Below are 14,747 nucleotides of genomic sequence, written 5' to 3' on the forward strand. Positions count from 1 at the left end.
TGACCTCGGAGGCTCCAGATATCACGGATGAAATTGTGTAGATCGGACGAAGGCTGATTATGCCGTTTCATGCATATCGAATATTGCATTTGGCAGGAACTGTAATATCGCTACCGTGTAGACCCAGCAGGTGCAGCGGCGCAGCGGCGTATACACTATTCATGTGCGACAACATGTACTTTGTTCGAATTGAAATCAATAGTCGCAGGGGGCAGGGGACAACACAGTCACGGTCGTCCGAAAACGCCATTTTTAATTATCGTCACCATCGACGATTGTTGTTGTATCGTTGTCGCCATTAAAACGCGTATAAGTTTCCGGTGTTCGGAGAACGTGAAACTGACGGAAGGGCGCCTAATTATATGGGTACCCGATGGTAAAAATTGTACGTGCACATCGATGCGATCGACGAAATTTCAGAGCGAGTACTCGACGTAGATTTTTCGTTGTCGAAAATTGGAGGAATCGCGTACGTCGAATGGGGAAAAGCCGGAGCTCCAGCTGACGCATAGGTATGCTTTAACCTTGGGATTTTAACGATTTCCGAACACCCTCAAATGACGTACAGATACAGCTATACAAGCTCTGCGAAAGCTTCATCGAATTACCCACCCCGCTTACGCGATACATCTAACGATTGACCGTGGGTATCCCGACGCGTTACATCTGCGGGGTATATTATATTCCTAAAACACCGTTGGTCGATATGCCCGCGAAAATACATGTCTTCAGTTTTTTTGACGTTTCGTTTTTCTCAAGATATACGGAGAATGGAATATGCATTTTACTAACCTCGTCTTAAATCTCTGCGTGTCGTCTTGACCGGCCCACATCTTTCGATTGTATTATTATCCGGTTATCTCGTGACGGTTGATCGATCGGAGATTAGGTTCGATTTGGTTTTTCGTTTATCGAAAAAATAGCCCCTTCTTACGATCGTCTTCGACTGGAACTCGTTCGACGATGGATGGAATTTTCTTCACCCTGCGGGACCGGAGCGTCGACGCTCGTGTATATCCCGTTAGACGCACAATCGAAATCTCCTTCGTCTCAACTATATTCTATCCTCCCGAGCGGTCAATTCGTCCCGTTTTTTTTTTTTTTTTTCTCCTTCGCTATCGAAACGCGGCGATTCCGTGGTAACGTATCTATAACGCAAACGTGTATGGTATAAGTGAGTCGCGGACAAGAACTCCAGAGTCTCGGTTGGCTGGTCGGTTGTAGAATACTGGAGATTGTGTGAGGAGTGAATCGCGCCGCGCCGCCTCTGGTCGCCGAAGTTACGCTCACGTGTGTGTGCGACGTCGCCCAGCTGGTTTGTGCGTGACACAGACGGGGTGAGTTACGTATGTGGTTACATATTAATATCGTTCGTCACACGTGCAACTGCGAGGCGATCCGCGACGTCGTATACCCCGTCGATCGTCGTTCTCTCTCTCTATCTCTATCTCTCCCCCTCTCTCTCTCTCTCTTCAACGTCTTGCACAATTATCTGTGCGCTTTCGCACCTCTTCGACGATCGTTCGCTTTATCGTCGACGTCGCGTCTCTCCGTTTATCCCGCGATATTCGGCGTAATCAGCCGAGGGTTCGCGCAAAAATGTCCCTTTTTGCCGCTCTCGTCGTCTGTGCGCGCGTGCAGTGGAGCTGGTTGCGTGACGGTAATGCCCCGGTGTGTCTGACCCACGGACCGGGAGTCCGGAGGGCCCCTCCCCCCAGACGCGCGGTACCTAGACGGTATCTTTCCCTCTCGTTTTGTTCGTGCGACGCGACGTCGAGAACAAAGGGGAGACACAATGCGTCATACGAATACGTGAAAAGGAAGGAAGACTGGATGCACGAGGCTCGTGGAATTACTGCGGCTCCGACTACGGTGATTAGAGCCTTTGGAAAGGAGGGCTCTTACACCCCCGCGATGCAAAACCCTGCGAACGGAGGTCGTGACTTTTGCAACGTGTATGCGTTGGATATCCTCTTCGAAAAATTGTTGCAAACTTATAGCGTTCACGTGGACCGAAACGCCGGAAAAAGGAGAACCAGGGATACGCACGTACGAGGCAAGTTTTACATCGGTTCCGTTCTCGTGCGCGAGCGATGTGGAATTTAATTAATTAGAAGAACGAAATAATATGCCGCGCGACTAAAACAGCTCGTGCGACAGAAGGGTAATCGAAAAACTTTCAACTACTCCGCACTTACGGGACACAGGATATGTGTTTCGCGCATTCGTTTCAACTAGGTCGCGATAACGAGACTTTTTGTCACTCGAAATTCATTATTTTTTTTTTTTATTTTTTTTTTTCATATTTTTATTTTTCCAGTCTGACGATCTAGATAATTATGCGAAAATTACTCGCACGCTTTCTGAAAAAGGAGAGGAAAAAAAAAAGAAAAGAGAAATGTCCTCATTAGACTGGTGTAAAAGGGTTGGAATCGACGGGAAGCCTTTCGAAAAATATAAGGGCACAGTGGGGTCGAGTTGCTAACGCGTGATGCACGCATCGATGGGCGACGATTGCCTAGTAATTAGGAAATTCGATGGACCGATTTACCAATGATTCGAATTCGAATTCGAAGTCAGACAACTAAATACCGATCCATTCGGAGTCGCGACGATTGTGAATCGAACATGTTCAATGCTTCGCGTTTAATCTAATCTGTTGCCAAAGAATTTCATTAAGTCATCAGTCAAGGTCGCGTAAGATTATAATTATTATTGATAAATTATAATGACGAATCATACGCTGCCAGTCGGAAAGTCATCGAACCTGATTTATCATCGTCATTGACATAGTTGATCGCATCGAAAAATACGCATATATGCAAAAGTTGACAATAACGTAATGCTACAATCCACTTGATTCTCTTTCTTGATGATAGTGATTTCGCATATAATGTAAAAGAATGAAGTGACGGATAAAAAAGCGCAGCTGATTATATCCGAATTAGAATTTTTTCCATAATAAAATTAACAAGTAAACTGCAATTGACGTAGCAGCAGCGATTGCATCTGTAAAAACGAAAAAAAAAAAAAAAGTCGCGTTGCTGCAACTGCAGTATACGTTTTATCATTTCACCGTAACGGATCAGCGTAGGTTTTGCCCCAAGTTGCGGAGGTACCGTATAAGAAGAATAAGAATAAAAAAAGCGAAGGAACCGAATGAAAAATAAAAACCAAAGGTACATTTTTCAGTAAATAATTTACGTCTGAACGTTCCGCACCGACTACCTTCTTTGCACACTGTGGCAAAATTGCACCGTGGAAGAATTCGAGTTCTTCGTAGGTACCTGAAAACCGATAATTCTACGTGTAATGGAGCGTCGGTAAACCGCACAAAATGAATAGAAAAAGAATTGGAAAAAAACAAAAAAAAAAAAAAAAAAAGTAAAGAAATTTCTGCCGTTTACAATACGATCTTGGAATTGTAAATTTCCGTAACTGCGGGGAGTAGTAAAAATTTGACGGTTTCCTCCCCGGGTCGCCGCTGCAGAGATAGATATATCTGGACGCGCGGCTAACGCGATAAATTCTGCGCACTGCACATCGCTGCAGAGAATGAAAAAAAAAAAAAAAAATGGAATAAAAATAAAATAAAAACGACGATAATGACGGTGAAATAGAACAAAGAGAGGAAAAAAGTGTGTGTGTATACGCGAAGTACGAAACCGCTCAGCTGCTGTACCATCAACGCGTTGCGACGAGAGAAAAAAAAAAAGAAAAAAGAAAAAAAAGGATTGCACGGTGGCTTTCGCGATGTACGATCCTTCTGTATCGTTGCCATGGGAACAAGGTGAGCGCGCAAGGTATAGCCGTACTGCAAAGAACGTTGAATATAAGGAGGGTGTGTTCGTGACTCGTAGGACTGCTGAATGGGCGAAATAAAAAAAAAATGTCGATCCATTCAAACTACGTATAATCTAATACCCGCCGCACATCGTCATAGAAAATCTCTCAGACACGGTGAACCGAAACTCCCGAAAATAAGAAGAAAGACGAACCGAAAAGAACACGAAACCTTTCTTCCCTCGTCCGATCTTCGAGAGACGCGGAACTTCGTGTCGTACGATAAAAATATTTCAGAAATTTTTGCAAGAGAAAAAAAAATAAAAAAAACACGAAAAACGGGTCTCTCCGGGAGCGTGCGCGGATGATTACCTATGTACATTAATTCCATCGAGTAATAATTTATAGGGGTGTGGATCGAAAGCGGTGGAATATGCAGGGGCCGCTTTCTGCTCTGCTACCGCACGAGGATCGGCTATGGTGCATTGTCCTCAGGATTGCGGCGCCTGCTGCCTCACCTTCGCCAACGCACGTCCAGAGGACTGGCCATATATGGAAAACTCCGGCTCCCCTTAGCTGTCTACAATACGTACTGATTCTAATAAGGCCTAGGGCACAGTGTCGACTGAATTGTCGAGATCGGAGCCACGACTCAATAGTGCGAACTCCGCTGCTGAGGAAGTATAACAACCAGACGGATAACCTGCTTCGGATCGATAGAAAAAAAAAAAAAAAGAAAAAAAAAAAAACAACTAATGAAGTCGTTTCATTATAATTGCAAATTGCCATTGGATTCGGTGTCTATGCGTACCGATTTGAGATAAGATTAAAAACAAGTCGTACGGTAATCGCTCGCCTACCGAATCAACAGATCTAGCCCGAGATTTTTTCCCCACTATTTTTTCCATACCCCGCGTCTATCTGGATTAAAAGATGTCTGTTCAACTCGTCCGAAGCCGAACCGTTCGAAGCAGAACGAGAATCGTTCCGAATAAAACTAAAGGTGAATACCTAATTGGTAACGAATTTTTTTTCCTTCAATTTTCACGTGGGAGTTTCAGGCGAGGCGAGATTTTGCAAATTGATCAGAAGAGTGCGTGGGACGCACCGGTACGGCCAAGGCAACGACGGTAAACTTTCACTTTCCTTTTCGTTGAGAGGATAGAAAAATTTTCGGAATTTTTCGCAAGGTAGGGTACAGATTTTTCATCGCCACTATCAACGATATTTTTGTACTTGAAGTTTTCGGGCATTTTTAAACTTTGGATAACTCCTTTTCTTGAACATCAGATATGGATAGATTCTACTGCACAGGACTAAATAGTCTCGATCAATGAAAAAGAACTCATATACTTGGTTTACAGATAAAATTACCCGACATCCGAACGACATTCGACACCTACTTTGCCAAGGCTATGGATATTTGAAGCATATGATACATGGGGCTTCTATGGCGCGGAGGTGATGAATTTCATAAATTAATGCAGGGGAAGGAAATGAGTATGGTTTTCATTAGAAATTCATCCGTCGCCGGGTGTCAGTGTCTTCCTATTTTTTTTCTTTTTTCTTTTTTGAAATATATAGGGTCATTTTGTGAGTAACTCCTGCCCTTGTCTTTCACACTTTAATTGTAAGTCAAATAAAGAAGGAGGGGAGCTAATATCCCGCCTTGCCCAAGTTCTGTTGAGAACTAAGAAGCTGGAGGCGCTATCTGCAACAATTCACCGAACTTCTTGGCTCACATCAGCGAAGAAACTCGGCGAGTAACCCGCGATTCGTTTTTGTTAAATATTGCAGATTGCAACCCTTTCGAGAGTCGGCTCGCGTCGGTAACTTGAGGGGAAAAATAAAGGAGATACGTCGTAAATAGAAACAGCCAACTGATGACAAAGATGTGTATAAAAAGCCCGGTACATCTTCTGCATGGTAACTATTATTGTTCAACGAGCGCACTTGCTCATGCACTATTTCTAGGCAAAGAAAATTGAATTTTGTTCAATTGAATCGACGTTGAATGATAACATAAAATTGAACTCACCTCGCATATCGGTTTGTGCATGACCGATGGTCTATAAAAAATTATTTGAATGTCAAATAACGGTTTCCGAACAGCGGGTAATCAGAAATATTGATAGACGTGACTAATACACAACGTACTTCTTCTATTATACAGGGTGTCTGGTTTTGAAATAATGTAGAGGTAGTCGAGCTGATTAAGGGAAGTAAAATTGTAAGACGAAAAAAAAAAAACGTAAATACACTCTGAAACATTGGTTAAAATGGAACTCCCATAATTCGCGTGTTTTAAATTATACTAAATTTTTTATGAGCGGTGCTGGAATTGAAGGATTTTGTACACCAGAAAAAAAGTCCTTGACCATCCTAGACATTTTATTCTCAACTGCCGACAATTTCCATAATTTTGTACCAGCACGTGTCTGGAGAATATTGATACAACTTATCTCCTTATTTGCATCGTGAATTTTGGAGGCTCTGCAGATAAAAATTTCAAACACGACAGACGTTATTTTATCTCCCACCCCATAGGTCGCGGCGCGACGCCGGCTGACGCAAAAAAATAACATTAGCCTTCGTCCGTTTCTCGATGGTGAGTTTGCCATGTGTGACTGGTATGCACGGTTCGCGCAGCACCTGCTGGTCATTGAATCTGTCTGTTCCCCAGGATATATTATCACGAATGAATACGAAGTCTGAATACAATAATTTCCAACCGAGGATGAGAAAAAAAAAAAAATCATACAAAATGGGAGCCTCCGCACGCGAGAACTTTAATGGGCATGTGCCAATTGCACGTCAGGCACTGATACCAGATTAGAAACGAAATAAAACCGCTCTTCTCTGCCGTTTTTTCTTCATCTTTTTGTTTCTGTTCCTCTTCCTGGAAATAGTGAACCTAGCCAAGATATCTGGCTTTATCCGGTTCAGACCAAGCTTCGTCAGATTCCTTTGTGCAATTAAATACCTTCCCTGCATATCGACGATATTTAGTCACGCAACGTGATAGTTTAATTACGCAAAAATATGCATGATATTCGAGATGGGATACATTTTAATTTCGAACGATAACGTGGATGACATATGACTGAGATAACGGTTCGTTGAGGGTTTACAGAATATGATCGCGGTTACAAACAAAGAGCTGTCAACGTTGATTCATCGAGTAATTAAAATCTATACGTCGATTATTTCGACGCGATCGTTGATTTGGGATGGAAAAATATTCGAGAATAATGGATACGAGAAAAAGGGATGGTGGTGCAAAATGGTAATAAAATTCCCCCATGGGATTGCGGTTCAACCCTGTAATAATCCATGGCTATCGAACCACGTTCGGAACGGCAGATTGACAATGATATATTGTAAATGAAAATTACTAACTTGCTAGAATTACGGACACCATCCTTTAGTCCTTGGAATGTTCCAGTAGACGTCATTATTTGCTATTTTATATCGAATAAGGTTGACGGAAACAGAGATCCAGTTTTCACGCACGACAGCAAACCACAACTTTTTCTCGGCGAACGAAATCAAATACCATGAGGCAATGGGATTGGTCCGCTAGGGGATCGCAGATATGACCTTACGCTGCTAGTCAAATCAGGGTGAAAACGCGGCAAAAATTACATTGAAACGGAAATCCCATAGCCGCTAACTTGATAACGTAGTAGTTTTTATCCTTTTCTGGTTTGCCACATTGCGACTGGCCTTTCAAAATATAAGCAAAATATATATTGAGTGTCACTTCTAGAATGCCTGCCGCTTATGGGTGTCAATAAATTACAACAAAATGTTCGTCTAAATACCATAGACAAACCTATTTCTATGATAAATACAAAGTGTATTATAAATGTGGCGGAATAAGTCCATGTGAAAGCTGGTAAAGTGTCTGCGGACTGCGATTCTAGGCGACTCACTGTGAGACGGATATAAAAATCACAAAAACTTCGACAATGTTAAATCAGGCGGTTGTTGAGGCTCTATACTCCGCGACTTATATAGAAAATTATTTGGATTGTGTTGAAAATTTGCCGAATGATCTACAGAGGCACGTCTCTCGGCTACGAGAACTAGATGCCACTTGTCAAAGTAATTATTCATTATTATTGTTCAATACAAACAACGCTTATTGTAGTAACTGCAACTCTGCATTGTTACTGTTTTTAAGGTTATGCGGTTATTTTGTTTTGTTTGCATCTATTACATACATCACTAGTATTCAAATCTGTTCATTATTCTATGGGTTTATAAATTCCATAGGAAAAATATCTGTCAGGAGAGAATAAATTAGATTTACGAATGTGTGTATTTGTGTAGGCTATTTACGAGACGTTGATCAACAACAAGATATATTGCGGAGTGACGTTGACATGTCAACCTGGAGAAGAGCGCTGTTGAAAGTACAACAAGCTTTGATATCAGCACAAGAAATTGGGGATGAAAAACTGCAGATTGTACAACAAGTTCAAGATCACATAGAAAATAAATCCCGCCAGCTGGACTTGGACTATCGCAATTTAGGTATTATCAAAATGTGCCAAGTCCATCTTTGTCAAACACAGTTGTCCAGCTTTTTGATTATGTTTATTCCATCACAGTTTACAAAAATCACAAGAAACATGTTAAAAATATGCAGAATTTTGAGAGCAGATACTCTCGGCAACTTCAAATTAATTTGAAACCTGGACAACCTGATCGTTTAGAATCAATTTGAAACCATTAACCATTTTCTCTTTTCTGACAGATTTTGGCAAAGAACAAGAAACTACTGAACCAGCGCGCGATTCTAATTCTAATGTGAATACCGCTACTACTGGAACTGCTAATACGTCCGAGAGACAACCAAAACGAGCGAGAAGAACAAGGACAGAAACGTTGGTAGAATCTGCTCAGGCTATGGATATGATCGTAACGACAGAAACGCGATCAGCAACTTTATCCGCAGCTAATAGCGGGACACAGAAGAAAACTACTGCAGCTAATACAGGCAAGAAGAAGAAAAGAAAGTCTCGACAGGGTACTCAGCAAAACCAACATCGCGAGGATACCCCACCACCTCCAGAAGATGACTTGGCTATTGACCCTGACGAGCCAACTTACTGCCTTTGTGATCAGATATCTTATGGAGAAATGATCCTGTGCGACAACGATTTGTGTCCCATCGAATGGTTTCACTTTTCATGTGTCTCTCTCAGTACTAAGCCTAAGGGTAAATGGTTTTGTCCGAAATGTCGCGGGGATAGACCCAACATCATGAAACCCAAGGCTCAATTCCTGAAAGAGCTTGAAAGGTACAATAAAGAAAAAGAAGAAAAATCATAGCAATAAAAAAAAACTGGGTATTGAATTAATATGTTATCAATTCCCAGCCTATCACATACCTCGTTCATTTGATCTTTCCTATTTTTATCGGTTGTAGAATTATGCATTTTTTCAACTTATGATTAATAGTTCAAGCCTTTGGAATTTTTTCGTTCCTCTATTGTTCTCAAAAATTCGTTGTTCCGTTTGCACTATGTATACCTTTACGAATCGCTCACGGACTGCAAATAGTTGATCCCTAGGATTAAATGACCCAAACATATTTTTTTCTTCAATATTGTAACAAAAGAAATCACTTCAGTTAAATATCGACTTAGTAAATATTTAAGCCATTGGGTTCAATTTAATTTCTATCAGAAACGACTGCGTATTAAATGTCAAGTAGATCTGATAATAAGAGTAAAAATTGAAATAAGCTATACAAATAACTGTACGGGGTAGTGAACAAAATATTCCACATACTGGTTCGTATCACCAGCGGTGAGTGACCGCAGCTACATCGCAAAAGAAATTTATCGTTAGTTTGTAGTTCTCTCTATTTTGAAATTTTGTGTAACATTTATATCGTTTGTTGAACAACATGTTTCTTGAAGTAGATAATTCTTTCATTCATTTATACCCTCATGTATCATATAATACCAATTACAGGTGGTGCTACATACATCTTACGTTAGTAATATTGTTAGATTTCGAATAAGTAACTAACGTGTAAGTTATTTATTTAAGAGTAAATTAACGCTATTCGAATAAAAACTTGATATTTGAAGAATATATATTTTTATACGTTTCGATGTTCAAAATATATGCATATGTACAAATTAACTTACCAGCAATTCTACTAGTATGCATTAGGACTTTTGGAACAAGTGTTCACCACGGGGAGAAAATAAATCACCTCTCAATTAAATGCGTAACCTGAATAATCCAGGTAATCATTTTATTTCATTACATTTGTTCCGATTACAGAATTTCTTATTAAGTATAGTCTAAGGTCCGTACTATATTTGTAACATTCACAAATGATAATAAAATCCAGTTTTATCTTTATATTGGATACAATTATCTTTTAATATTACCTGCACAAGTATTCGTCAGTGAATTGAGTCTCATGAATTTTATCGTACCTGTTTTTGGAATACCTTGAAGCTAGGAAGCTTAGCTGATCACCAATTCAAAGAGATAGGATTTCTTCCATAGGGGGGAATATTATTAAAATTATTCATTTTTTTCAAATTCACAAGAGGATATGATCTGAAAAAAAATCGAAAGCAATGATTCTGATCTTTGTACTTTTTGAACGGACGTTATGGTAGTGCCATATCGCAAGAATTTTGAAAGAGAAATTATTTGGTATTGGACAGAAAATTATTCATCCTGTTGTAAATAAGCAGCAACAACTTTAGTTTGCAGACGAAAAAATTTCTACACTTGCGCTGCCTCGTTAAGCTGTGACGTCGTTAATTGCTAGAGTTCACTTTGCAAATAATTATAGAAATAGAAGTCAATCAAATTACACGTGAATGTGTATCACCTAATGTCAGCGTGGATCCTCCGTATGACTTTCCTGGAAGTTGAGCCAAGATTGCTCAACAATTGTAGCCACCCGCTTTTCATATTCCCGTTTATTGTCCTGGTACAATTGCGCAGCTAATGAATTTGCTGGAGAGTTGGGATTCGGCTCATCCAAGAGAGACTGAAACACATATTTCCAAAGTGTTTCAACGATGTTCAGAGTAAGAATGTACAGATCAAGAACAAACTCAACAAAAATCCTGCAACGAATAATTTTTGTATGATTGTAAAATCAGCTTATCTATTTACGCAATGAAATTTAGTAATACCTACTTTTTTAACATTGTTTTATTGTAATAATATAAAAAATATTCATTTACATTTATTTTCACGATAGATGTTATGTTATTTAAATTAACGGGGTTCACATTTTGCAGATTGTGAACGAGCTTATAATAAAAGCTTCTCAGTTCCTGTGAAAGTATAAAATGAAATTTGGAGTCATCAAACTCGAAATACCGTTGGCTGAATTAATAATCTCTATCATTCATGCGTCACACTCCATTGTTTTCAAGGCAATTGGGTAGAAAAATGAAGTTTAGCTCATAAATTGAAATTATGCATTTTATTATATGTATGTATATATAGATGAATTTAGGTAATATATGAGGTACTAAAATTAAATAGAAGTACAACTCTGTGCCTGCCGTAGAGTGAATTTCATCTAGCACAAAAACAACAAAGCTATGTAATAATCATACCCTAATGTTAAATATTCCTAATTTCGTGTTCCAAATGTTGAATAAATAAATATACAATTTAATAATAATTTATCATAGAACAATGTAAAAATTCGGTCTAATGTTGCACATTGCATTTGTTGAATGGAGGTTTCTCGGGGTGTGACGTGCTAGGTCTATAGGTGTTAGCTCGGTGGTAAAGCGCTCCCCAGTGGCGTTAAATTCTTCCCCTGTATCAGATGATCGTTTGCCGAACGACTCAGCACTAGCGACAAGAAGAGTTGCCACTAATCCACAAAACTCTGCTCCACGCAAGCCTTCACTCGCTTCTCGTACTCACGTCGATTCTCTTTGTAAAGCTGTGCTGCCATAGAGTTGGCAGGAGAGTTCGGGTTTGGATCACTTAACAGCGACTGCAATGACATAAGTCGTACTTGTTAGATTTTTGTTTGGGCCTCTTTATTAATATCGATGTTATTCTATTACCAGCGTAATGCTACGGGTACTGGGGAAAAATTGTCAAAAACTTCGTGCATGATTATTTGTGTGTTTCACTAATAGACCTGTGCACAAAGGTATGATAACAAGTTAAATCAGACTTTTGAATTGCAAACGCTGTTAAGCACAACACAAGTCTTATTTGCCATTATCAGCGCTAAAAATTTAGCCAATATTTGTAGAGATCCGGTTTGAATTCATAAAAACTGCACATCGTAGCTGCTGACTAATTTTCATAATCCTTTAGCCTACTATCGAATCTCAGCGAGTATGTAAAAATTGGATGCACCGGAGAAATCCACACATAATACTGTACTATTTTTGCTTTACCTCTTGATCCATCATACCTGTTTCTTAAATACCATATTCTTCTTTCATTCAGCAGAACATTATATATCAATGCTAAGTTTTTCAAGGAACAAACCATTTATTGGAGTGAAGCGGCAAGCAAATTTGGTCTGAACGATATTACATGGTATAAAATAAGTCAACCAACTTACCTGTATGGATGTCAGGATGGCAGATACGTCGTATGTCGGACTCCAACGGTTCTGCAATATGTCAAGACAGATGCCTCCATCTGCATACACGTTAGGATGGAACATCTTACTAACGAATCTCACAGTGGGTGGCTTATTTGGGTACTCCTCCGTAAACTCTATGGTAAGTTTAAATGTTCCATCCTCAAAAGGAGTGTCATGTGGTCTGCAATTTGGAACCATTTAAAATTTAGCAAAAAATACAACCCACGATACACGCATTTTTGTTTTGACATGTGAACACCAGAGTACACCATGACCCCATAAATAACTTCGCTTATTTATAAGAATCACTAAATAAATAGAGATATCGGTCAGATGGTGTTATCTAGATCACAAGAGTTTTATAACCAGATCTGACTGTAAATTAAATTGCAGCCATCAAATAATATTTAGTAGAGCATTTGCAACAAGTAATTCACTTACGAGGTGAGTGATTTCATTGTAAGATTTGTGAAAGTCAGTTTACAGTCTAGTTTATAGACTTACCCAAAAATTACTGCATTCCATATCATGATATTGTTATCTGTTGGTGCGCCAGAAACTCCAGTCGGTGGGTCTTCTTGTAATCTGAAAACAGAAATGAAGTTTGTACAGTTTTGAGAAGAATTATAATTTCAGCAGAGCACTGGTTCTATTTTTTGGGAGAAAATTAACTGTTGACATTTGGATGGAGTGAAATTTTCATCAACACAGTGATCTCATAAATTTTTTAGCTGAAACACAGATGGACTATGCATTTAAATTGGAAAGTAAATCACCATGCCAATAAAGGTGGATGTTGAAAGCTATGCTCCTGGGAAATATTATTAAATGGGCATTCGGTGTACCCGGTCAATCGAGGTCAACATTGAGACAGAGATCCAGAACCTAAGGATGAATGTAATCAATGTCAGGAACTTTGCCCGTGTAAATAATAAATATATAACGAACACTGAAGCACAATCTGTGATGTGACCTGATTTTTTTTTCATAAAAAATGGAATAACTAGATCCACTTTACCGACCAATTGGATTATTAATTCATCAATTTTCATCTGATCAAATGGTTAGGCAAGGAAAACATGTTTCACATTGCTTGTATAAAATTTGGGTCAATAGCACATCATTTTCAATGCTTTAGCGATAATCATAATTTGTTATTGAATGAAAAAGTAGGTTATCCAAGGGACGATGGCAGCTGGCTCAGTACAATTAACTATTACTAGCTTTCATTAGGAGTCGCTAGGATCTTCACCACGACTCTCAATAGTACATCAATAAATATAGCAATCCCCTGCCGAATCAAAAAATTTTCTTTGAATTGATTACGCAACAAAATGCAAGACTTACTGGTTTAAGATCCACTAAAAATTTCGACATCAGCTATACAGATACTTGACATTGTAACAAAGCTATTAAAAATCTGAATCACTCGTACTACTCTGAAGGTTGTTCGACGAAGCATTTAATTGAGACGCTAATTTACATAAATTGTAAATACCGAGTATTTCAAACATTTTCCTTCCAAATTTTGTTGTTTACAGAAACGAACGTGCATTTCGAAGCAGACAATGAGGATTATAGGAAATTAATTCGTGAGACCAAATACACGGCGGGCTTTACTCTCACGGCCTTCTAATAATAATTTTGGAGCACAAGTCACGATGACGTTCGCAACGACGTGTGTGTTAGTGTTAGTGCGAATCGAATGTTCGTCGTGAGCATGTGATCAAATTAATGCATCGTGCTCACAAGGGTAACCACTATCATTTATGAGCATTTAGCGAAACATGAAATCAGCAGGAGGACAATTCAACTAAGGGTATTATTCGATTAGCTTTACCTTTTGAAGTCCCTCATGAGCCTCCTTCTGGCAGGGGTGGACATCCCTCAGAAATGATGTGATCACTTCTTCGTGGCGGATAATTCCTATGTCAAGCCTTTCACCGTATTAACACCGGTGCTCAGACTATTTGGGTTCCTCTAAATGAACAAAAAAAAAACCCTGAACCCACGACGATCCTTTGAGTGTCGCGTTAGCGGAGACGAAGACGAAAAGCATCCGTTGTTGGTTTCTGATGCGTATATCTGCTTCTCCCCGAACTGAAACCTGCTGCTGTATATCTCAGCGTATACCGTTATGCCCGGATATTGTTACGCTAGTAGTTCCAGAATGATCCTTTTATTCCTCACTAGATATCTTTCCGTAATGTCAAATTTTCACGCACCAGGAGAAAACACTGGCTAAAAAACCTATGTCACAGACAAATTAAAGACATCCACTTCCTACACTACACCATAACGGAGGACAGTGAGACACGAACGGTAACAGCATAGGCTATACGCATCTGTC

The 14,747-nt window shown here is 39.5% G+C and overlaps 2 protein-coding genes and 1 long non-coding RNA gene across 10 annotated transcripts; 2 read left to right on the top strand and 1 right to left on the bottom strand.

Moving 5' to 3' along the window:
- Window positions 1-767: 767 nt before the first annotated feature.
- On the top strand, window positions 768-6,646 carry LOC125499717. Of its 5 annotated transcripts, none has more exons than XR_007276695.1 (5): window positions 768-1,337; window positions 4,192-4,786; window positions 4,845-4,973; window positions 5,148-5,709; window positions 5,957-6,646. It is a non-coding gene; the product is annotated as an uncharacterized LOC125499717 (long non-coding RNA). The 5 variants fall into 5 exon arrangements; XR_007276693.1 differs by lacking the exon at window positions 768-1,337 and having other exon boundaries at window positions 1,682-4,786; window positions 5,957-6,391; window positions 6,467-6,646; XR_007276696.1 differs by lacking the exon at window positions 768-1,337 and having other exon boundaries at window positions 1,682-4,786; window positions 5,148-5,244; window positions 5,581-5,709.
- Window positions 6,647-7,405: 759 nt separating this feature from the next.
- Window positions 7,406-10,170, top strand: LOC105683719 (inhibitor of growth protein 1). Its single transcript, XM_012396506.3, has 3 exons — window positions 7,406-7,890; window positions 8,119-8,322; window positions 8,546-10,170. The coding sequence occupies exons 1-3, from the start codon at window positions 7,755-7,757 to the stop codon at window positions 9,121-9,123; spliced, it is 918 nt and encodes a 305-aa protein (XP_012251929.1). The 5' UTR covers window positions 7,406-7,754; the 3' UTR covers window positions 9,124-10,170.
- On the bottom strand, window positions 10,026-14,727 carry LOC105683720 (ubiquitin-conjugating enzyme E2-17 kDa). 4 transcript variants are annotated; one of them, XM_048648869.1, is made up of 5 exons: window positions 14,238-14,727; window positions 12,902-12,982; window positions 12,374-12,578; window positions 10,655-10,816; window positions 10,026-10,374 (listed from the first exon to the last, which is right to left on the bottom strand). In XM_048648869.1, exons 1-4 carry the CDS (start codon window positions 14,279-14,281, stop codon window positions 10,661-10,663), a joined length of 486 nt encoding a protein of 161 aa, XP_048504826.1. In that variant the 5' UTR covers window positions 14,282-14,727; the 3' UTR covers window positions 10,026-10,374; window positions 10,655-10,660. The 4 variants fall into 4 exon arrangements, with proteins under 4 accessions (XP_048504826.1, XP_020706712.1, XP_020706713.1 ...); XM_020851053.2 differs by having other exon boundaries at window positions 10,026-10,816; XM_020851054.2 differs by lacking the exon at window positions 14,238-14,727 and adding an exon at window positions 13,745-14,129 and having other exon boundaries at window positions 10,026-10,816.
- Between the last annotated feature and the right edge of the window lie 20 nt (window positions 14,728-14,747).

The sequence above is a fragment of the Athalia rosae genome, chromosome 1, assembly GCF_917208135.1.
Source record: "Athalia rosae chromosome 1, iyAthRosa1.1, whole genome shotgun sequence".
Classification (NCBI taxonomy): Eukaryota; Metazoa; Arthropoda; class Insecta; order Hymenoptera; family Athaliidae; genus Athalia; species Athalia rosae.